Consider the following 24255-nt stretch of genomic DNA (forward strand, 5'->3'; position numbering starts at 1 on the left):
CATTTATACCATTGTATGAGCTACACTTCTTGTAAAAACTGTTTGGAAATGTGTTTGAAAAAGCTCCTGCTGTGACCTTCCTTCTGTGAGGGCACACACACACTCACACACACACACGCACGCACACACACACACACACACACACACAGAGAGAGAGAGAGAGGGGGGGGAGATCATTAATACAAAGGATTGGAGTCGGTTTTGGATTTTCACTTGTTGTTGGCTTTAATATGAACAGTCACATAAAATTCATTCCAATTTTTGCCTTTGCTTCAATTAGGATGTTTCTTTAAATCTACAACACCTTCCTTTTCAAAAAGTTTACTGACATAGTAAAGAAGTAGCTAGGGAACTCAGTAAGTATGAGCAACAATAGCTTAAGGACACTTTCTCCAATAAAGAGGAATTCATCATCTGCAGTTCGTGAAAAAGCGCAATATTAAAAACAATTCAGCAGACCCTCAGAGTGCGGATACAAACTGTTTTCAGCTGTAGAGGTAGAGGTACACTTTATGCACTTATCAAACATACAGTTTAGAGGCTTGCATTAGAGTGCTTTGGTGCTTGGGCATCTTTTATTTAGCACGGTTGTACCATTGTGAATGTAGCTATATAAATAAATACGCTCAAGAGTCTATCGTATGTTTGTCATGCAACTAAAAATTCGAAAATATATTTTTAAATCAGTAACTTTGCAAATTTAGAGGATTTGTTTTCGGACAGCATATGTGTCACATTTTAAACAGGGTTTGTATAATCAGTACTGACATACAGACATTTATGCTCTGGGTATAACAGACATGCTTACCGTGTGAAAGGCCCTCTGATGCCTTGGAGCAGAGAAACACGCTGTATTGTTGCTTTTCTCTGTTGTATAAGCAGCGCCCGTAGGTCAGAAACGCTGTGTGCGGGTAGCAAAGTCGGCTCCAACGCACATCCAGGCATCCGTGTGAAAGAAAGGTGTCGCTGCAGCTAGGCTGTCAGGATAGTCAGGCTTTTATTTATATTTGCATTCTGGTGCGTTAAAACTAGCAGCCTCTGTGTCCCGCTTGGATCATCATTCCGAAAATTCAGATATTTAAATAAAATGGTGAAATGGCTAGTGATGAGGAAAAGAATATGTGTTTGTTTTTTTTGTTTTTAGAAGTATCACAGTTTATTTCTAAAGGAATACATGTTATTTGTGACACTCTGTTTGAAACTATTAGCCTCTGTGTGTTTCAAAGCGCTAAAGAAAAGTAAAATGCTCCTAACTAGTTAAATTAAAAGTAAAATGCTTGTGCTGATGAACGAAGTGTTATGCTCTCAAGGCTCGTTGTAAAGTAGTGAGGAAAATACAGGGTGTTTGATTAGGGCGTTTTTATATAGGTGTGGGGCTTGGTTTCAGCTGGCCTCTGAGATGCAGAGATAAAGGTGTAAACAAAAGGTGAAACCTGTTTGGAGGATGGTCAGTATAAAGTGTAATGGCATGATAAAAGGTGAAAAAGCTTTGGTGGCTCCGATGGACCTGGCTCCGCCGGACCTCTGACATAAGATAAAGGAGACTGTTTGTATTGAAAACTCCATGTACAGATGAGATGCTCTTGATAAGGATGACCTCTTCTGCTGCCTGTAGGTGGTCTACTGTAACCCCCCTCTGTCTAACTGTTGCAGAGTTAAGAATCCCTGTTTATTTCTAAAGGAATGCCTGCTGTTTGTGGTATTCTGTTTGAAACTATTACCCCTGTGTGTTTCAGAGCACTAAAGAAAAAAGCAAAATGCTCCTAAAACAGTTAAATTAAATGCTGTGTGTGAATATGTGTTTTTAGAAGGTGGAGAAACTTTCTGTTTAAAACTATTAGCCTCTGTGTGTTTCAGAGCACTAAAGAAAAATGCTCTTAAAACAGTTAAATCATCTATGGGTGTGTGCTGGGATGTTCTTGATAAGGGCGTCTCTTTTATTGTTTCATGACTTCTTTTGCTGACTGTTGGGGGTCTAACTGTTGCAGAGTTAAGAATCCCTATAAAAAGTTTATTTCTAAAGGAATACATGTTGTTTGTGGTACTCTATTTAACAACTATTAGCCTGTGAAACTATTAGAAAAGTGAAATCTTCCTAAACTATTTAAATTAAATGCTGTGGGGGAATACACTGTTTTTAGAAGGTGGAAAACTTTCTGTTTGAAACTATTTGCTCCTAAACAGCACTAAAGAAAAAGCAAAAATGCTCCTAAATAGTTAAATTAAAAGCAAAAATGCTCCTAAATAGTTAAATTAAATGCTGTGTGGGAATACACGGTATTTAGAAGGTGGAGAAACTTTCTGTTTGAAACTATTAGCCTCTGTGTGTTTCAGAGCACTAAAGAAAAAACAAAATACCCCTAAACTAGTTAAATTAAATCATCTATGTCTAAATAACAGACCTCTGAGACCTATACAATCCTTTAAAAAAGAGTTTAATTAAAACACATAATGGTTTCATTAAATAAAACGCTATTAAACACAAACTCATATGACCTCTGAACTCACAAGTCCGTTCACGCGCAAAAAGTCCGTTCACGCGCACACATGAACGCGGAGGGGGATAGGGGAGGGGGGATGCCTGAGGGGTTGGGGTGGGGTGGGGGGGGGGGGGCAAAAAAAGCCACAGGTATAATACTACTCTCGTAGCTGAAAACTAGCTTTACTTTGTTGTCTGGGTCAACTTTGCTAGCGAGAGACAGAGAGAGGCGTTGAAAGGCTGCTCCAACGGAACTTATTTTTTCCGGAGGAAAACACGAACACAGTGTACAGTTGAGTCTTAATAGCTTACTTACAAATGGGCTCGTCAGGCACTCTTCTTGGCTGCAGTGGTTATTATTATATTTACATCCTTCCAGCTCCTGTTTTTGCTCCGTGACAGCTCGGACTTTTCCTTTCTCTCCCTCCCTCGCTCACAGACACATAACGTGTATGGTAGTCCATTCTCGCTGCAGCACAGACTACACTGCCCATGAGGCTACATTCTTTAGGGCCATGCCTGTAACACTCTGCCTTTTAGCTTAGCACAACAACAACAACAAAAAAGCGCTCTCTCACCCAGGAAACACGCAGAGAGAGAGAGCGTCACCCTGTAACCATGGCAACCGTAACGCTGCCGCCTGGAACAACAGAACATAGCTGTCAAACAAACCCAAACAGTCCTGACCCGCGACAATATGAAACAGGAAAGTACCGCCGTGTAATCCATTTATTTCAACAAAGTAACTGTATTCTAAATACCACCTTTTTAAACGGTAACTGTAACGGAATACAGTTACTCATATTTTGTATTCTAAATACGTAACGGCGGTACATGTATTCCGTTACTCCCCAACACTGTGTTTGTTTAATATGCTAGCATTATTACATTTGGCTCAATGCTTACATATATGTGTAAAAAGAAAATGTACAAGCTGTGATAACTGTTTCTGATAGAATGAAAAGTAGACTGTTATATTAAATGTTCCTTTACTGGGTGAGAAAATCGTCATCATCATCATCATCATCATCATCATCATCATCATAATAATAATAATAATAATAATAATAATAATAATAATAATAATAATAATAAATTTTATTTATGAGTGCCTTTCAAGTCACCCAAGGACACTTTACAATAGGATAAAACACATAGTAAAACAATGGCAAAATAAGAACAATAAAACAAAAGCACAAGATAAAATTAACAAACAGTGGATTCACAGTGAATATGCAGATTTGAACAGATGAGTTTTGAGTTGGGATTTAAACTGGGGGAGAGAACCAATGTTTCTTATTTCTGGGGGTAGACAGTTCCACAGCCTGGGAGCAGAGCAGCTGAAAGCTCTGCTTCCCATGGTGGTGAGGCGGAAGGAAGGTACAGCAAGCTGGATAGAAGAAGAAGATCGAAGTGAACGGGCAGAACAGGTAGTGGTTAACAGGTCAGAAAGGTAAGGAGGAGCGAGGTTATGAATGGCCTTGAAGGTGAGCAGAAGAAGTTTGAATATTATCCGGAATTTCACAGGGAGCCAGTGAAGTTCCTGAAGAACAGGGGTGATGTGCTGGTAGGAGGGGGTTCTGGCGATAATGCGAGCAGCAGAGTTCTGAACCAGTTGAAGCTTATGGAGGGATTTTTGGGGGAGACCATGCAGAAGAGAATTGCAGTAGTCAATACGGGAGGTAACAAGACTGTGGACAAGAATGGACGTAGACTGGGTGGAAAGAGAAGGAAGTAATCTGTTAATATTGCGTAGATGGAAGTAGGCAGAACGGGTGAGATTATTGATGTGAGATTTATAGGAAAGTGAACTGTCTAGGATGACACCAAGGCTCTTAACTTGAGGAGAAGGGAAAACTGTGGAGTTATCGATGGTGAGTGAGAAATGGTTCGCCTTCAAAAGGTTGGATTTGGTGCCAATAAGGAGGATCTCAGTTTTATCCTCATTGAGCTTTAGAAAATTAAAGGTAAACCAGGATTTTAACTCGGATAGACATTCTGAAAGGGAGGAAGGTGGGAGGGAGGAATCAGGTCTGCAAGAGAGATATAACTGGGTGTCATCAGCAAAACAGTGAAACTGGAGATCAAATTTGCGGAAAATGGTACCTAGAGGGAGGATGTATATTATGAAGAGAAGAGGGCCTAAAACTGAGCCTTGGGGTACACCAGAGGTGACGGGGAATAGACGAGAGCGGAATGATCTTAGTTGAATAACCTGGGAACGGTCGAGGAGATATGATTGAAACCAGGCGAGGGGTGTGTCAGAGATGCCGAGAGAGGAAAGTCTGCTTAGAAGTACAGAGTAAGAGATGGTGTCAAAGGCTGAGCTCAGATCTAAAAGGACGAGAATGGTGAGAAGACCAGAGTCAGCTCCGATTAGAAGATCATTAGTGACTTTAAGTAAAGCAGTTTCTGTACTGTGACATGAGCGAAAACCAGATTGAAATCTCTCGTAGATTATTAACCAGGTGTAAATGAAGTTGAGCTGCAACCACTTTTTCGAGTATTTTAGAAATGAAGGGTAGATTGGAAATCGGACGGAGGTTGTTAAAGTTGTTAGGATCTAAAGAAGGTTTTTTCAGTATAGGAGTGACTAGAGCAGTCTTGAATAGGGAGGGAACGATACCGGTGGTGAGAGAAGAGTGAATGATAGCAGAGATGAGTGGGAGTAAAGAAGAGAGGCAGGATTTCACAAGCCTCGTGGGCATGGGGTCAAGATGACATGTGGCAGGCTTTGATTTACATATGAACTCGGAAATATTGGATAAATCGGGAAGATGAAAAGTGGAAAACGGCTCAAAAAGGAGAAAAGGTTCTGGAGAGGGGGTAGACACAACATTTGATCTGAGTTGCTGGTGGATGTTATTGATTTTCGCAGTCCAGAACAGCATCAAGGAGTTGCAGGTTTCAGAGGAATAGAAGTGTGGTGGTAAAGCGTTGGGGGGTTGAATTAGTTTGTTAAGAACTGAAAACAGAGTCCTTGCATTACCCTCATAAGAACTGATAATACCAGAGTAGAAGCTTTGTTTGGCCTTGCTGATGGAGTCTTTATACTGAAGTACATGGTATTTATAGATTTCTGAATCAACAGTTAAACCAGATTTCTTATATTTACGCTCTAGCTGCCGAGCTTTGGCCTTCAAAGCTCGGAGGTCAGAGGTAAACCAGAGAGCAGAGCGAGCGAAGGAAACAGAGTGAGTTTTTACAGGAGCCAGAGAATCAAGGACAGTGCATAGACAATTATTATAATATAACAACAAATCATCGGGAGTGGAATAGAAGTCCGGAATCTGAACATTGTCCAAACTGGTAGTGAGAATGTCCATATCAATGTTCTTGATGTTGCAGAACGAGATGAGACGGGTTGGCTTGGTAGAAGAGCAGCAGAGAGTGAGGTTAAATGAAAGGAGGAAGTGGTCAGTTATGGGGATTTCAGTAGCAGAAAGATTCGAGGGAGTAAGACCAGAACAGCAGACCAAGTCCAGGGTGTGTCCTTTAGAGTGAGTGGGAAAGTCGATAAGTTGTTTAAATTCAGAGCCTTCGAGACAGGAGGAAAAGTCTCTGGTGAGCAGAAGGTCATTATTGTCCATGTGAATGTTGAAATCTCCCACCAAGATCACATTTGGAGAGAGAGATGAAAGATGGGTTAGTAGATTAGCAAAGTCACTGAGTCACCAGTGTGTGAATGTGTGTGTGAATGGGTGGATGACTGGTTGTGTAAAGCGCTTTGGGGTCCTTAGGGACTAGTAAAGTGCTATACAAATATAGGCCATTTACTGAGGAAGACAGGGTTAGGTTTGGGGGGGCGGTATACAGTAGCTATGATGGTGGGAATGGGTCCAGTCAGCTCACATGCAAGGACTTCTAGAGAACTAAAGGTGTCAACATTAACTGGCAGGACTTTCAAGTGCTGGCGAAAGAAGATCGCGAGACCACCCCCACGACCTGAGCAGCGGGGTTTAGAAAAGTAAACAAACCCCAGAGGAGTAGATTCATTTAGCTGAGAAAAGTCATCAGGTTGTTTCCAGGTTTCAGTTAAGCAGAAAAAGTCAAACTTACGGTCAGATAGGAGGTCTTGGATGAGAGGTCCCTTATTTGTCAATGAACGAATGTTTAGAAGACCGAAGTTGAGTGGAGTATTTTCTTTTTTGCTAATCGCGGTGGGCGCCCTGGGCAGGTGGGGTAGAGATCGATGGTTGACAGCCCAATCAGGGTTCCTGCGAGGGCGGCGAGTAGCAGACCAAAACGATTTAGTTCCATTGGAGTTATGAAAAATCCTGCGGGACCCGCGATGGATGTGTCCCTGGTGAGGCTGGAAAGTGATGTCCGGGTGGTAGTGGAGCTCCGCCGGCGATGGGAGCGACAGCTGCCCGCGAAGGCGCAGGAGCTCAGCAGCTGTATAGCGGAGCAGTCCAGCCGTAGGATGGTAGACTAACGCTATAGATCAATTTACCTCAAAATTTATAAAGCATATAAACAATTACAGCAATATGATACAACAAACACAGCACTACTACTAATCCAAAATACTCAAAGCTTCATAGAACTGAAACAAACATTTATTTTTAGGTCCATTCTGCTGCTGATACATACTTTAGGTTTCTGAACATTAAACTTGTTTCTGCCTTTCATTGTGTTTAACTTGAAGGCCCTGAGTACTTTCTCCCACACTGAAAACACTGGAATGATAAAATTATTTGAACATTACCTAATAAGACCGATTCAGGACAGACAATTAGTTATTTTAAACTTTTCTATCAGTCCTTCACAAACAGGGAACAGTCTGTCTATTCTCTCCATCTGTCAGCTGCTGCTGGCTCTTCCTCCTCCTCTTCCTCACACACTGCTGAGTTTGTCCTGGTGGATCATCAGGGGTGCAAAACCTCACAGATGATGTGCAACAGTGGGTCCCTCAGTCTGTCCTCACTCTGTACACTTGCAGTTGTCACACATGTAAATCAAATGTGTAATAAGCTGCAGGATTCAAACACAAGTGTAACTTATAAATACATGTTCATACTTTTATTACACAATCAGAGAGAAAGAAAAAGAGAGTGAGTGCAGGACAGACAGACAGGTTAGCAAAGTAACCTGTCTGTAACAATCTCAGATGTATACACTTCTACAAAACAGCACAAGAGAAGGAGGATTTAGTGTAGGGCTGGGCGATATGGCCTAAAAGCCATATCACGGTATAATTTGAAGCATGAGCGGTAACGATATATATCGCGATATATTCCTTTCTTCTGTATAACATATTTTACACACTATAAGGCACACTTAAAATCCTTTAATTTTCTCAAAAATCGACAGTGCGCCTTATGTGTGAATTCTGGTTGTGCTTACTGACCTCGAACCGATTTTATGTGGTACGTGCAGAAATCTGTCAAAAATGTTTTAGTACGACTTTGGTAAGCTATGAAGGCGCACTGCTTGATGGATTGCCGGAGCATTACGGCTGCCGTAGTCAGGAGCCTCGCGGAGTAATCTGGGTCCAAAACTCCGTCTCCTTCAGGTCCCAAAGTCAAACGAACACTGCGGCATCACTGAGAGTTAAAAGCTGTCTAAATTCTTTCATCTTTAATAAAATGATCAGCGTTGCTGCTTTACCAGGTGTAACAATTAAGTTTAACATCCAGGCATCCATGAAAACAGAATTTATTAAATTCAACGGAGTTAGAAGCTAGCAGGAAGTTAGCTCACTAGTTTCCACCTAAACATGATATGCCATGTTCTGACTGAGAGATTTCTGAAAAAATTAAAGTACAGCTCTGCTATCACTTCCAACATAAATGAAGACAGAAAACTAAACAGCAGTGACGTTTGTAGGGTTACTGAAGTTGGGCTACCTTGGTATATAATGATGTGCTAAGCGATTGCTAGCAAAACAGCTACGTTAGCATAACATTAGCACAGTGAAGCTGAAGGATGGCCGCTAACCTTTTTCCACTTGATAAAAGTTAACGTGAGGGTTTCTGGTGGTTAGGGACAAATGCAATTGCATGGCAGGATGCTATAAACGGATCAAACTTCAGTCAGGAGAACAACTGAGATAATCCATCTACAATACGAGGTTAGTCATTAATATACTGCAACAACATGGGAATAGAGCAGCTGCAAGAGAATTCAGCATTAATGAATCAATGGTAGGGAAGTGGAGGAAGCACAGTTTTTGGCTTTCCCCATCTTCCAAAGGTGCTTTGTCTCTTTGCTATTACTGTCACCCGGCATAATTTGCAGATGATGTTGTTTGCAGCTGCTGCAATACCAAAACAGGCGCAGCTTGATGACACCATCAACATGCACTATCGCGGTAGAGCGGTATAGTCGTTGGCCAAATTTATATCGTTTCTACCGTATACCGTTTATACCGCCCACCCCTAATTTAGTGTTTGTGTTATTACGAGTGCTAAACAAGAAGAGTTCCCAGATGGTACAGTGACACATGTGTGACTCCTGTGATTAAAGCATCTTTCTTTCAGCTTAACAGTGAACCGTCAGCTCGTTCAAACAAACGTTAAAGTCCGAACAGAACACCACCGAACAGAGGCAGCAGTATAACATAGCTAACATTAATAGTGCAGTGAATCCTGCTTGTGCCGTGATATTCAGGACTGCAAACCGAGCAGCATTCACTGACTTTCAACTTGTTGTGTTTGTTTATATATTACTGACTTTAATTATCCATTAAAATCATCACATTCTCTGTAAGATTAAGGTCAACTACTGAACGGCGTATATTTTAAAGTAAAGGCTTTAAAACCAAGCTGACGCTGAAAGTACTAACATCACTAATGTCACATAATTTTGCTACGTGTGGCCAACAGTAATGTTTTAATGTTCTTCATTATTAAACATTCGCACATAAATAAGTGACATAATATTCAGTACTTACTTTTGAAAGTTTACTCTTCGGCTGCCCCGCTTCAGCCGTCTGTAGTGATGTGTGGATCGATACTGAAATATCGATTCCTCCGATACCAGTCATTTGTGTTCTAGAATCGATTCTCGTATTAAAATATCGATATTTTAGTAATTTAGGGTAAATTTGTAGTTTATCTTTAACAGGAACAGAGTGGAAAGAACCTATATCATTCGGATTGTCTACATTGGAAGGAACTACTTCCTATTCCACCTTTAATAGTCATGTGCGAAATACGGCTTTATAAATTTGTGGCATGCGCACTCACAACAATGGCTGGGCGTAAATGGAGTCATGTGCAGACGTATTTTACCTCCACAAACAGCCAAGACGGGGTTTGCGATATATGTGGCAAGACAGTTCAGTTTCAGTTTTATTTGTCATATGCAAGTTAGCACAGGGTCAACGTCGCAATGAAATGTATTTGACGAGCAGAATGGTACAGTAGAAAAAAAATAAAATAAAATAATAAAAAATAAATAGAAAAATAGTAAAGAGCAAAATATTAATAAGATGTAGTAAAAGAAAAAAAGAGATTTTCAGTTAACTGACTAAATATATATATATATATATATATATATATATATATATATATATATATATATATATATATATATATATATATATATATATATATATATATGTATGTACACACTAGTGATTAAATAAAGAAAATCTTAAATAGGAATGTGGGGGGGCAGATGGGATATTGCACAGGAATGAGCAGCAGTACAAACTAAACAGTACAAAAGTTTTGTTTTGTTTTTGTTTTTTTGTGGCAGTTGTTACAGTATTGCACTTTTTTTTAAATATAAATATCAATAAAGTGGAGTGACCAGTGCAGATTATACAGAGTACTTGTGAAGCTGCAGGGTAGCTTCTGAGTGCGTCCTGTGGACTGTGCTGTGTGTGTTTAAGTGTTGTGGTTGAGGTGTCATATGGCTTGATGGTAGAAACTGTTTTTAAGTCTTGTAGTCCGAGCAGACAGACTCCTGTAACGTCTGCCAGATGGTAACAAGGAGAACAGCTGATGTGCTGGGTGGCTGTGGTCCTTGATGATGATGTGTGCTTTACGGAGGCATCGCTGAAGATAAATGTCCTGAATGGCAGGAATCCTCATGCCAGTGATGTGCTCTGCTGCCTTCACCACCCTCTGTAGTGATTTATGGCTGCTGGCAGAGCAGCTTCCATACCAAACTGTAATGCAGCTCGTCAGCAAGCTCTCGATTGCACACCTGTAGAAATTTGAGGTGATGTTGGCGTTCATTGCCAAACTTCCTCAGCCTCCTCAGGAAGTAAAGCCGCTGGCGAGCTTTCCTGATAGCAGTGTCTGTGTGAAGGGTCCAGGAGAAGTCCTCGGTGATGTTGACTCCAAGGAATTTGAAGCTGCTGACCCTTTCGACCTTGACACCGTTGATGTGGATGGGCTGGTGTTCCCTGACTGGTCGTTTCCGGTAGTCCACTATCATTTCTCTAGTTTTGCTGATGTTGAGAGTCAGGTTATTTTCCAGACACCACTCGTACAGTGCCATCACCTCCTCTCTGTAGGCCGTCTCATCATTGTCTGTGATGAGGCCTATGATGGTTGTGTCATCTGCAAACTTGATGATGATGTTGGACTCGTGTTTAGCAACACAGTCGTGTGTGAACAGGGAATATAGGAGGGGGCTAAGCACACAACCCTGGGGCATACCTGTGTTTAGGATGAGTGGTGAGGAGGTGTGCTTACCAACTCTCACCACCTGGGGCCTGTTTGTGAGGAAGTTTAGAATCCATCTGCAGATTGGTGTTCCCAGCCCAAGGTCGACGAGCTTCGTGGCAAGTTTTGAGGGGATGATGGTGTTAAATGCCGAGCTGTAGTCGATGAAGAGCATCCTTGCATATGTATTCCCTTTTTCCAGGTGAGTGAGGGTGGTGTGCGTTGCCAGGGCGATGGCATCCTCTGTGGCTCTGTTTGTCCGATAGGCAAACTGAAGAGGGTCCAGTGTGTCAGGGAGGGAGAAGCAGATGTGACCTTTGACCAGCTGCTCCAGGCACTTCATGATGGCGGATATCAGTGCAACAGGACGATAGTCATTCAGACAGTAGACCACTGATTTTTTGGGAACAGGAATGATGGTGGATGCTTTGAGGGACGTGGGGACCACTGACTGCCTCAGGGAGAGGTTGAAGATGTTGGTGAACTCCTCTGCCAGCTGGTCGGCACACACTCTGAGAAGTCGGCCTGGGATGCCGTCCGGTCCTGGAGCTTTGTGAGGATTGACCTTTTTAAAAGTCCATCTCACAGCTTCTGTTTTCAGAGTTAAAGTTACAGCCTCACTGTCCTCCTGAGGGTAGAGGATCTGCTCTCTGTTGTCTGCGTCAAAACGAGCATAGACGTTGTTGAGCTTGTCTGCGAGAGATGCAGTGGGCTGAACACTGCCTGTGTTGTCCTTCTGGTAGTCAGTGATGCAGCACAGTCCATTCCACAGTCGCTTGGTGTCAAAGCTGTGGTAGCTGGACTCCATTTTGTCCCTGTAGTCCTTTCTGGCCTTTTTTATGGACTTTCGGAGGTCATACCTGGCTGCTTTATATGCATCAGCATCCCCGGAGTTAAAGGAAGAGGACCGCACTTTTAGCTTGGCGCGAACATCTTTATTTACCCAGGGTTTCTGATTTGGATATATGTGGAAAGTGGTTTTTGTGATGGTATCATCCATGCACTTTCCAATATATCCAGTGACAGAGTCTGTGAGTTCATTGATGTTGCCATCAGCTGCATCCACAAATATCTGCCAGTCAGTTGTGTCAAAGCAGTCCTGTAGGACCTCCTCAGCCTCACTGTCCCATTTGTAGATGACCCTGGAAGCTGGTTTTTCCTGTTTTAGTCTTTGTCTGTATGCAGGCAGCAGCAGAATGGAACAATGGTCTGCTTTGCCAAAAGCTGGGCGGGGGAGGGGTTTGTAGCACTCTTTGAATGGAGTGTAACAGTGGTCCAGTGTTTGATCACCTCTTGTGGGGAAGGAGATGTGCTGATAGTATTTGGGGAGAACCTTCTTCATATTGGCTCTGTTGAAGTCTCCCAGCACAATAAAGGCAGCTTCTGGATTTTTGTTCTCAAGTCCAATAATGATGTTATACAGTTCGTCCATAGTGGTAGCTTTATCAGCATGTGGGGGAATGTAAACAGCTGAAAGGAGAACTGAACTGAACTCCCTCGGGAGGTAAAAAGGCCTGACTTTAATGGTCAGTAGCTCGAGGCTCTGAGAGCAGTAAGTTTTTAAGATACACACATCTCGAGCCCACAAAGAGTTAACCATAAAGCACACCCCTCCTCCCCTTTTCTTGCCTGAGTCCTTCGTTCGGTCTCCCCGGTAAACAGTGAATCCATCCGGCGTGATGGCGCAGTCGGGGACGCTGGGCTCCAGCCATGTCTCTGTGAAGGCCAGAACACACCAGTTCCTGGTGTCTTGTTGGTGTTTAATCCGTGCACGCAGCTCGTCAAGTTTGTTGTCAAGAGACTGGAGATTCGCGAGCAGGATGCTGGGCAGAGGTGGCTTGCTGTTTCTCTGTCGCGTTCGGCACAAAACTCCGGTGCGTTTCCCCCTCTTTGTTTTCCCTCGACGTCGCGCAAGTAAACAAAGGATCCCAGGCAGCAGAGCGTCCACAGATTCAAAGTCCGAACTGGCTGACGAACGTAGCTCCAAAAGCGTTTGTCTGTCATACCGGGTGTATGATCGCGCTGTGCGCACAGAAATAGAAAGCAGTACAAAATAAATAATAACATTTTTGCTGAGATGACTGGGAGCTCTCGTCGGTGCAGCCATGTTACGGCGCAACCGGAACTAAAGTGAGACAGTGAGGTGTTGTGGCTACACCATTTACCTCGTCAAACACCTCACTGTAAATCATATCACAGAATATAATGAGGTATGTTGAGGCGAACTGAAGAGGAGAGGGGTAGGTGCTGCTAGGGCGAGACAGACATCTCTCGCAGAGTCCTTTAGTGCTGTAGCCAGGCAACATGCTCAAATGGCACACAACTTCAGTTTTTTTATTTCTATATGACAATTCTGCATTATTAAGTGATAAGAACAAGTAACCTGACATCCTGTAATCATTATGAAGCTATAATTTGAGATACAATAAAAGATACAGTAAAAAAAATATGTTTTTGTACAAAGTATCGGTATCAGATCAGTATCGCCGATACCACTCTGAATTTTACTTGGTATCGGATCGGAAAGGAAATGAGTGGTATCGCACATCACTAGCCGTCTGCCGTATTTTTCGGCAAAGTCAACCACACCCACCGCCGCGCTATGAATTGTGGGATATATGGGACCACGAAGACTACACCAGACCACACTTCAAATTTGGGGAAATCGACGGCGCATTTGTCGACCACAAACTAAAAGCAAACTTTGCAAACTAAAAGCAAAGTTGTCACCAAGTACTGTTTATATTTGTGTGTATTGCTGCAGCTTTTTTAAGTATTAACTTGGTGCCTTTGGGTGAAATAATGGTAATATGAGGGACCGATCCAAATGGTCACAAAGAATAGCCACTTGTTTCTGTGCTACCAAAGTTACCCGGCTTTCATTCAAAATGTGTTTGTCGTCAGCACCTACACATTAAACTACTTAAACATTATAAATGGCTTCAAGCTCACACTGAGACCTGTGGGCCACTATCAGCCACTGAGACAGTAGACACATTTATGTGTTTGCTTGTTTGTTTTTTATATGAATATTTCATACTTTAAGGCTGCCTGTTTATTTAAGGGAGATGAACAAAATACATTAGAATTGTACATAATAATATCATAGATGATAAATTAAATAAATAGATTTTAAGTAGATGCTTGTGCATTCTTGAAGTCTTATATGTTGAATTGAACTATGTGATCTGTTCAAAGCCTCTCCCAGTCAGGGCTGTTCTCCATGCCTGTCTGCCTGTACATGATGTTATTAGCACAAACACTTTAAAGGTGATCATTTAGGACTTCAGCAATAATACAGACAGCAATGTAGTTAAACATCTTACAGTTAGTTTTATTGGGAATTAACTTAAAAAAACAAACAAACATCTGTCTCCTATTTTTTTGTGTCATACAGGAAAGAAACATCAGTATCTGATGAGAAGACTAATTTATTTTGTTTAATTTCAATGGGAGATGAATATCTCTAACAAGTTGATTTGTTCACATTTTCACATCTTAATTTTTAACTGAAATGTGCATTTTGAGTTTATACACTATATGCATATAAGGCGACCTTTTCCTTTTGCAGTATTTTTGGGTGGTGCGTTTTTCTATGTCTTAACAAAAGGGGAACAAAGGTGCTTAAGTTCACCTAGGATGATTTGTTTTAATTTTCACATGGTCGTACTGAGGTGATGCAAATTGAAACATGCTTTCTTTTTTTTAATTTGACCCTGAAAAAGGCGTATGAACCCTGTCTATTGTTTTGTCACTTGTCAAACTTCTCTACTCTTCGGGTAGAGATGAGTAAAGTGCTTGGTGAGCTTTTTGTCTATCAGCCAGCAAACATCTATAGTTCATCTACAGAATTTATTAAGGAGTGTTCCTTTCAGACCCCTGGCTAAAGAATAAATCCTGATATTATATCTTCCTTCTTTTTTCCTTTGCTTCTCCTCCAAGTCGGACTGGAGTTTAACTAACTCCATTAGTGTTTCTATTGATTATAGCCTTTCATTTGGTTCTCAACGTGCTTTTTTATTTCATCAATCCTTATTTTGTTTATACTTACCTCATTTTTGATTTCCATAAACTGTCGCTTATCATCCTATGAGCCAGCTTGTTAAATCGTTCATTGCTAAAACCACTGAATAAAGTACTGCATTGTCACTGAAAGGTACATGCATTAATTTAGTGATGCAGAACATAAGTGTTGTTATGCTTGATTTATTCTGCTGCTAATTCTGTTTTGCACTGCTGGAATTGCAGCTACTAGAAGAAAGACACCAAGAACACCTGTTCAATCAATGCAATTAGTTTCACTTTAAATTACAGACAAACTACAGCAATTTCAGCATCGCCTTTGTTAGGCTATAAGACAGTAGCCTGCATTCAGTTTAAAGTTTTAGAAATCTAATCTGAAACAAATCACCTCAGAAATAAACAGCAACACTAAGCGTGCACTCAGCAATAAAGTAATATACTCAAATTAAAATCCCAAGATTAACAATTTTCTGCCATATTAATCTGTCTTATTTGCAACAGAGTCGTGTTTTACTGCTATATTTTTTCTGTTCTTTATGAAATTGTAGACGACATTCTATCATCATTATGATCAGATAATGTCTCTGACCACCAAGTATCATTTTGGGCAAAACCCCACTCTTTGAATGCAAGGGCCAGTCAGCAACCAACTGGTATTCACTTAACCTAATCCTAACAGGTTTTTGTTACAAATGAGTCTTTCACAAGAGCCTAAGAAATATAAGAAGCATCTCATTTCCTGCGTGATCTTAATCGATTCATGCATTCAAAGTGCCTTGTTCACCCACAGCCCTATGGGAAGAGCTGCTGTTGATTCTTCTCTCACAGGAGAGGTGAAGTCTAACGTAATCTGATTAGACCCTGGCTCACTGCCCGCTGTTTGTACAGTATTGTTTTTCTTCTGCTGCCAACTGAAACTTTGATAGCTCTTCCAAATAGCTTTGGATCCCAAATTTACAGAAAGAGGAATATGGTAATTGCATTACTGTGAAGAATAAAAAATGTGAAATGGAGGATTAATGGCCTTTTAGAAAGTGCCTGCTGCACATGTAGGATTACTATTGTGGCTCTAATTCTCAGTAGTATCACTTGATCTTGGTTGGAAAAGTATGTGCAGATCTGCTTTAATTTTCAGGGTATTCCCTTGTCAGCCCGTCTTGACAGACGAGAACAGAAGGAACAGTGGGTGCCATGTTCTTTGATATATCTGTGACAGTCACAGAATGCAGGATATACTGAAGGGAGCAGATGAAGTGCTGGATCGAAACACACAAAAATTTTACCGAATCCTGCTGAACACCACTTTTTTTTTTTTAAGTTCGTTTTAAATAGGTGTGTAATAAACAGTGATGCTTAGTGATCCTTAGTAAAAAGAAAGACATCAGAGAACATGTCCAAGCTTTTGAGTTTAGTGCATTTAGTTTAAATTAATTGAATATTAAATGATAAGGACCAGTGAGTGCAAGCTTTCTTTTATAAGTGACCAAGGGGCCTCCGTACTGTAGGGGTCGTAGCCATTTTTGTTTTGCGGTTGAGGAAATAATGGATAGGTTGACTGTGATTTTTATTCCTAACATGAGCTAGCCTCAGTGTGGTTTGTATGTACAGCACCCGGCCTCTCTCTAGTTGCTTGCTCTCGCCTCGCCCTTGTGATTAGATCTGTTTGTAGAGATATTGGTGCCCTCTGCACCAATTTTCATTCCCCATTCCCTGTTTTTTTGCCTCTTTAGTGGATCCCTTGTTGGGGGCTCTGAGCCCACACATTTCCCCTGCTGGGCTACAGTGGACCAGCAGGGGAAACGGATGGATGCTGGATCTGTTGGGTGGGATTGCAGGGGGGGAGGTTGAGTGGGTGGTTGTTGGCTCTGCTGTTGCTCCCGGGTATCTAACCTGGTGGGATTGAACTTTACCTGTATTGCTTCTTACAATTTTTATAATGTATAGCAAAAGCCTAGCACATTCAAACATAAGATTCATAATGACTGTATTCATGCAGAGGAAATTAGGGCTTCCTATAGGTCTTGGGGGTTAGTTGGGATGGTGGTGGGAAGTCATATCGTATGGCTTGTGGTGGGTAGTGATGAGTTGATTCTCCTCTGCCCCACCTGCCTTCCAATCTAATGCAACTCAGTGAGCCCTTTGCACACTTAGGTGGGGTTCACACAAAGAAATAAAAATTAGTCAACTAGAATAATATACTTAATTAGCTATAATAATTTATAGATGTTCCCCAATCGAGAAATTGGTGGACATACCTGGATAAATATTTTGTCCTCATCTGTATATCATTTCTATCTATCTTAATATTCCTAATATTCATCTCTCCTTTCTTTTCTTTCTGTTTCTCCCTTGCATTACAGCGGAGCCATTCACGCCACTCTCCAGGGATTCATCTAGCTGTATGTACATTCTGTCAAACAATATTCTTCTTTACTGCTATTGACAGTATGGTTAATTTATAGGCCCAGGCTTGATGGACTCTTAAAATCAGTGCTATAGGAACAAATCCAGAAACTCTGATGTTACCATCAAGACTTACACTGACACACGTCAATATTAGGTCATGGGAATTATCATGTGTAACACGATACATTAACCCGATATATATTAAATACTGCTTTAAATTTGTCTCAGCAGAGTCTTAGCGGAAATGTTTTTCACTCATTAGTAGGGCTGCACGATTTTGCATAAAATGAGAATCACGATTTTTTTGCTTAGAATTGAGATCACGATTCCCTCACGATTTTCTTTTCCAATATAAATATTTATTGCACTTATTAACTGCACATCGACTTCGTAATAGTTGAGACTGAACATAAAAACAATAAATGAACATAAAAACAATAAATGTCTCACATTTTGTCGTTGCCGCAAAATGTTGTACTGCTTGTAATTCCGTCTCCACCGTTGCTCGACACTGCGTGTATAGAGCAGGTAGTGCAACATTTGAAAAATAGTTGCGGGACGGCACTGTGTAGCGTTTTTCTAGGGTGTTGATCATTTTCCTAAATCCCTCGTTTTGCACAGTGTTGATGGGAGCCATATCTTTGGTCAGGTGATAAGTGATAGCCTCAGTAATTTCTTTGTGCCTGCGGGAGTTCGACGGGTATGGGGAAGCGCTGTATAAGGTTCCTGTTATTGATGTTTGGGTGGTTGACCGGGACGGATTTTCTCCTGTCACTTTCTTGGCCTTTACAGCTTCGTCATCTCTCACGTGCTCTCCATTGTTTTTTCCCTGCCAATTTTAGCAACCAGCTGGCTTCTGTATCACGTGGTATAAGGCTCCGCCCTTGTCATTTGTTGCGCAGGAAGAGTGAGCGCTTGTTTTCATGCAGATTATGTCCCGGATCAAAATGCGGTACAATCGTCTTTTTTTTTTTTTTTTTTTTTTTTTTTTTAAATCGCTGTCATTTGGAAATGAGATCGCACATAAGTATGAATTGAGATCGCGATTTTCTAGCGATTAATTGTGCAGCCCTACTCATTAGGCAGTTCTGATTGAAACTACTCAGTTTATTTTACTTTGCATAAGTTAGGGTAGAAAAACACAATTATCCCATGAAACATACTTATGGTTAAGTATACAGAAATTGTCTGAAAACATGCCTCAGTTTTCCTGGTCAAACTTGGAAGGAGATATGTTTAGTTTCAAATAATAAAACTATCACAAAGAAAAGAAATCCCTATTGTTAGCCCCTCCATGAATCGCTATCTTATTGTGGTGGAGGGGTTTGTGTGACCCATGTTCTGGGGTTTCCGTAGGGGTTGGATGTATTGTGTGTTAAATGGTGGACCGATCCCTCCGTACTGAGACTACCTTTTGGGACATGGGATGTCACCTCTCTGGTGGGGAAAGAGCCTGAGTTAGTGCATGAGGTCAAGAGGTACCAGTTAGATATAGTTGGGCTCACCTCAGTGCACGGCTTGGAAAGTCTGGAACCAGTCTCCTGGAGAGGGGCTGGACTCAGTCTGGAGTTGCCCTTAGTGAAAAGCAACTAGACACTGCATACTCCCGAAGCACCTCCCACAGGACACGAAGGACAGGATGGAATGCCTTCTCCAAGTCCACAAAACACGCGTAGACTAGTTGGCCAAACTCTCATTTACCCTTGAGAGGGCAAAGAGCTGGTCCGCTGTTCCACGACCAGAACAAAAACCGCATTGTTCCTTCTGTATCCGAGGTTCGACTAACGGATGGATTCTCCCACCCCGAGACAGACTCTCCCAGGGAGGGAGAAGTTTTATCCCCGTACAGTTGGAGCACAGCCTGCAGTCCCCCTTCTTAAAGATGGGAACCAATCTAGAGTTTACCAGCGGCACGGTGGTTAGCACTGTTGCTGTAGAGCAAGAAGGTCCTGAGTTCAGTTCCACCATCAGGCTGGGGTCTTTCTGTGTGGAGTTTGCATGTTCTCCTCGTGTTTGTGTGGTTTTCCTCTGGGTACTCCGGCTTCCTCCCACAAAGACATGCATGGTGATAGGTTAATTGATTAATCTAAATTGCCCATAGGTGTGAATGCGGGAGTGAATGTGAGTGCGAATGGTTGTCTGTCTCTGTGTCTTAGCCCTGCAACAGACTGGCGACCTGTCCAGGGTGTACCCCGCCTCTTGCCCTATGACAGCTGGGATAGGCTCCAGCGCCTTCTGCGACCCTGAAAAGGATAAGCGGAAGCGAATGGATGGATGGAGGTTACCAATCTAGAGGTACCGCCCCTTATCTCCACACAACTAGGGCTGGGTATCGTCACTGATTTCTAGAATCGATTCGATTCCGATTCAATTTGATTTGAATTGGGGAAATTTTGCCGCAGGCAAAATATTATAATTCTTATAATTCTGATCACCTATCAGTACATATCCATATTTTTATATCTATAAAAAAGAAAGCGGACCCTTGCTAGACTTTATCAAAGGTGTAAGCATCACAGCAGATGCCTTTGTGTCAAAGTAACTGAGAATAAAACACAGAAAAACATGAAGATTTTCCTGACCTGGGATTTTATAGCAGATGACCTTAAAAATATTCTGCAGTAGATGAAAAACAAAAGAAAACCATTAATCAACATATGAACATTACCTGATGCTGCTGAAGTGAAGCAAAGCAAAGTTACAGAGGTTTTATTAGAGACACTGCTAAGCGTTTTGCAATTTTGCATAATTTTAAAAAGTTCAAATTCGTTCAGTAGCCTATTCAACAGCAGAAATGAGGCTTTCTTTTCCTAAGTAAGTAAAAGGAAAAAAAACAGCGTCTGACAGCGCTGTAAACAACGGTAGACTTGTGCGTAATAAGCAAGCAAATAATGCAGAAAACAGATTTTTGACGGGAAACTGTTCTTGAAGTACACTGAAAGAGAGAGAGAGAGAGAGAGAGCTGTACATGAAGTGTGATTTTTATCATGGTGGAAGCAAAACAGCAAAAGTAAGAGGGAATTCATGACGATCTTATGTGAAGCATAGTTTGGATCTTCTTTTTCTGCTGGTTCAGTCAATATTGTTTGGAGAGAGATAAAAGCTACAGCTTCAGAATCTAGCGCAAAATGGACGTAAACACAAAGCGCGGACCCGCCAGTGCATCAGAATCGGTGAGCTGTCGGCTTTCAGCCCCGACCGTGTCCGTGCAACATCTCACTGATTCTGATCCGTCAGCAGGTCCATGCTTTGTGTTTACATCTTTGTGCAGAATCCGTTTACCTGCTCTCATTTACTGTTTTAGCTGTTTGGTGGTTGTTGAAATTTTGCTAGGTTTAACCTTAGATTCTGGTGTTTCGGGCAAAATAAATTTATATATGAAAAAATCGATCAAAAATCAGGATTTTAATGAATTGATATCACGTTATCCAAGCTAGAATCGATAATCAAAACCCACCCCTACACACAACATTGTAAAGGTGTGTCAACCAAGACAGCCCTACAACATCCAGAGCTTTCAGGAACTCAGGGGGAACCTCATCTACCTGTGATCTACCTGCACGATACACGGTGCAGTCACGAGCAGTGGGTAGTGACTGAAAGAATGAGATTGCAGATATAAGCGGCGGAAATAAGCTTTCTGCGAACGGTGGTCGGCCTCTCTCCTAGAGATATGGTGAGGGCTTCTGCCATCTAGGAAGGGCTCAGAGTAGAGCTGCTGTTCCTCCACATCGAAATGAGTCAATATGGGTGGTTTGAGTATCTGACAGTGATGCCTCCTGGGCACCTCATGGCTGAGGTGTTCCGGGCATGTCCTACCTAGAGGAGGCCCCAGGGCAGACCCAATACACTCAGAGATTATATCTCTTGGCTGGCCTCTTAACGCCTTGGTGTTGCTCCAGTAGATTTTCTTAGTGTACAGGCTGTGATCAGCTGACCTGCTGCTCTTTGTGGATATACACAACTGAATTCAACAAGATGTAAGCAGATGTTTCATGAGTTGTCCACTGTTTATGTTTTCTTTACATTAGACACTACACAGTTGGTATGAAGGTGAAATTCAGTTAATGAATCTAAGCATCATCAGCTAAAATTCAAATGAATCTCTGCTACACTTGATTAACCGCACTCCGACCATGAAACCACAGCCACTGTGCACACACTGTTCTTTACTTTTAAATTCATCACAGCACAGGAATCTAATCTGTTTCATTAAGCTACAGAGTATTTTCATGCAACCTTTAATAAACACATGTTGTCCACATTACTTTGATTTGCAACATGTTTCACAATATAAAAAAACATAATGTCGCATGCACAGACCCAGTATCTGATTTAAAAACATGAGGACATCCATATAAGCCTTCTAGTTTATCAAATACCAGTGAGCAGTCCTTACCTTTAAATATAATATAACCTCTCTTCTTCCTCTCCAGTCCTGTCTTTCCTATCTTTCTCCATCTCTGACTGAACTTAGCTCCATCTCTTCATGTAAAAAACAGTGCTAGCTAAAGCTAGCTACACACTGTGAGACAAACTGCACACGAAGAGTTTCTGTGTTTGCTGATATTTGTTGAGCTGATAGAAACGTTGCATTTGAAATTACCTGACACATGCTGAAATACCACAACTTAAGTATGCCTGCATTCATTCCCAGTGTTGTGTCAAGAAAACAAACAAGCAAAAAAACAAAACAAACACTGTCGCACTTTTAACCTTTGACTTTGGCACGTCATCTCTTTTAATGTGACATCCCCTGGTAATTAATAAACGAACAGGACTGCAATTCATTTGTTACTGTTTAGGTTCAAATCAGTTTGATGTTTGAAGACTCGCAGTGACAAAATGATAATTCCCCTCAAATATGTTAAAACAAAAGTAACGAGCCTGGTTTTAAAATGTAAGGAGTAGAAAGTAAAGATATTTGTTTAAAAATGTAGGGAGTAAAAGCAAAAAAGTAGTCAAAAACATAAATACTTAAGTAGAAATTTTAGATATCTGTACTTTACTTACTTTACACATTAGTGTACTTTGTTATTTCTGACCTCTGAAAATCAGTTTGTTTGGTTTTTTTTTAGCTATTGCTAAATACAGAGGTTTTTTTTCTGGAACTAGAAGATATCTCTTAAAAAGTCTTATTCACCCATCACTATTAATTTCGACTTTTTTATAAATTTTCTGTTACAGATCATTCCAGTTGGGTGTTCCATATAGGTGAAAAGTCTACAGAAAGTTATAAAACCTGAAACTAATTCTATCTTAAAATAGGTTAATCAGCTGAATGAATTAGCTCCTACTGGTATGAGTGAACACCTGGTCCTTTGCCTTTAATTTCCCCGTCGTGGGATCAATAAAATCTTATCTTATCTTATCTTATCTTGATACTTGCTTACTATTTACTAAGACAGAGTTGTATGGGCAGATTGGCCCTGTGCTCCTAATACTGATGCATTCTTTAGCTAAATGTAAAATGTTTTCACTCTCTTTGTTGTCCCACATGACACAACAGTCAATTATTCTAAAACACAACACAAATGATTAAATTTCTGCTGTAATGTATTTTCTTCATCAGATTAAGCAGTGGGCAATTGCTGTGTGGATTAAATAATTAGATGCAGTTGTTACATGAAGCTGGGGGGAAAAACAACTCTAAAATGTATTGCTGACTGGCTTTCTATATCCGTCTTCCTCCTTCAGTCTGTCCCTGATGCCAGCCCTATGAAGCGCTCAGCCTCAACTGTGACCCCACAGCGGCCCCAAGAGGTCAACTTAAGGGACTACACCCTGGAAAAACCAAGCCAGGAGAGACCCCACCACCATCACCATCACCGACGCTGCCACCACCGTAGAGACCGAGACAGAGATAGAGACAGAGAGAACAGACAGAGGTCTTTAGATGCACCTTTGGCAGGTCAACCTCCCGGTTCTGCTGGTAAAGTCAGTCAGAATTTATTCACAAGCACTATCAAACTCACAGTGTACAAAGACATTCAGTATCATCTAGTCCCACTTAGTATTGGACTGTCCCATCATGCTATCCTATAATTTTATGTGATTGTTTTTAGTTCAGTTGCAATTTATTTATATGGTACCAACTCACAACAATAGTTTCCTTTAAGGGGCTTTATATTATAGGACTCGTGATCTGCAATATTAGCAAGAGCCCCAGCCACTCACTAAGAACAAGGACTTGGGTGACGATGGGGTTGAAGAAGTCCCTTTTAACCAGAAAAAACCTCTAGTGCAGTAGGAGAATAAAAAAGCGGTGAAACAAAGGATCTGGAGGAGCAGTGCACAGTGGATTGTGATCCCCAGCAATCTTAGTGTCCAAGATGAAGACTCTGCTTCCCATTCTACTTTGGAATGCTCTGTGAACTACAGGTATACCTGCAGTCTGAGAGCAAAAGGATTTGGGGAGATTTATTAGGATGGGTCTTTAAGATAAATGATAATGACTTAAAATAGAGAGCCAATAAAGTGAAGCTTAAATGGAAGACATATAGCCTCCCTCACATCCTAGTTTTTCAGCATTACTAAAATGTGTTCCTTATTTTGATAGTATTGCACAGATGAAATAAGGCAGTCTTGTTTCTTTAACATGCAAGTTAAAGGAGACAGACGTTTGGGTCAAAAATAAAACGTAGAAGCAGAAAATGACACGTATTCCAGATATCCAGACTTTCATAGTCTAATAGCACTGGGTATCTGCATGTCAGTGGAATCGCA

General features: G+C 41.3%; 1 protein-coding gene across 1 annotated transcript in view; it reads left to right on the forward strand.

Moving 5' to 3' along the window:
• Positions 1 to 24255, forward strand: part of cacna1ba (calcium channel, voltage-dependent, N type, alpha 1B subunit, a) — a 257230-nt gene that overhangs the window by 222521 nt on the left and 10454 nt on the right. The window contains exon 48 of the mRNA XM_065471832.1: positions 23227 to 23461. Coding sequence (XP_065327904.1) covers positions 23227 to 23461 — 235 coding nt within the window. The remainder of the gene's footprint in view (positions 1 to 23226; positions 23462 to 24255) is intronic.

The sequence above is a fragment of the Pelmatolapia mariae genome, linkage group LG12, assembly GCF_036321145.2.
Source record: "Pelmatolapia mariae isolate MD_Pm_ZW linkage group LG12, Pm_UMD_F_2, whole genome shotgun sequence".
NCBI lineage: Eukaryota > Metazoa > Chordata > Actinopteri > Cichliformes > Cichlidae > Pelmatolapia > Pelmatolapia mariae.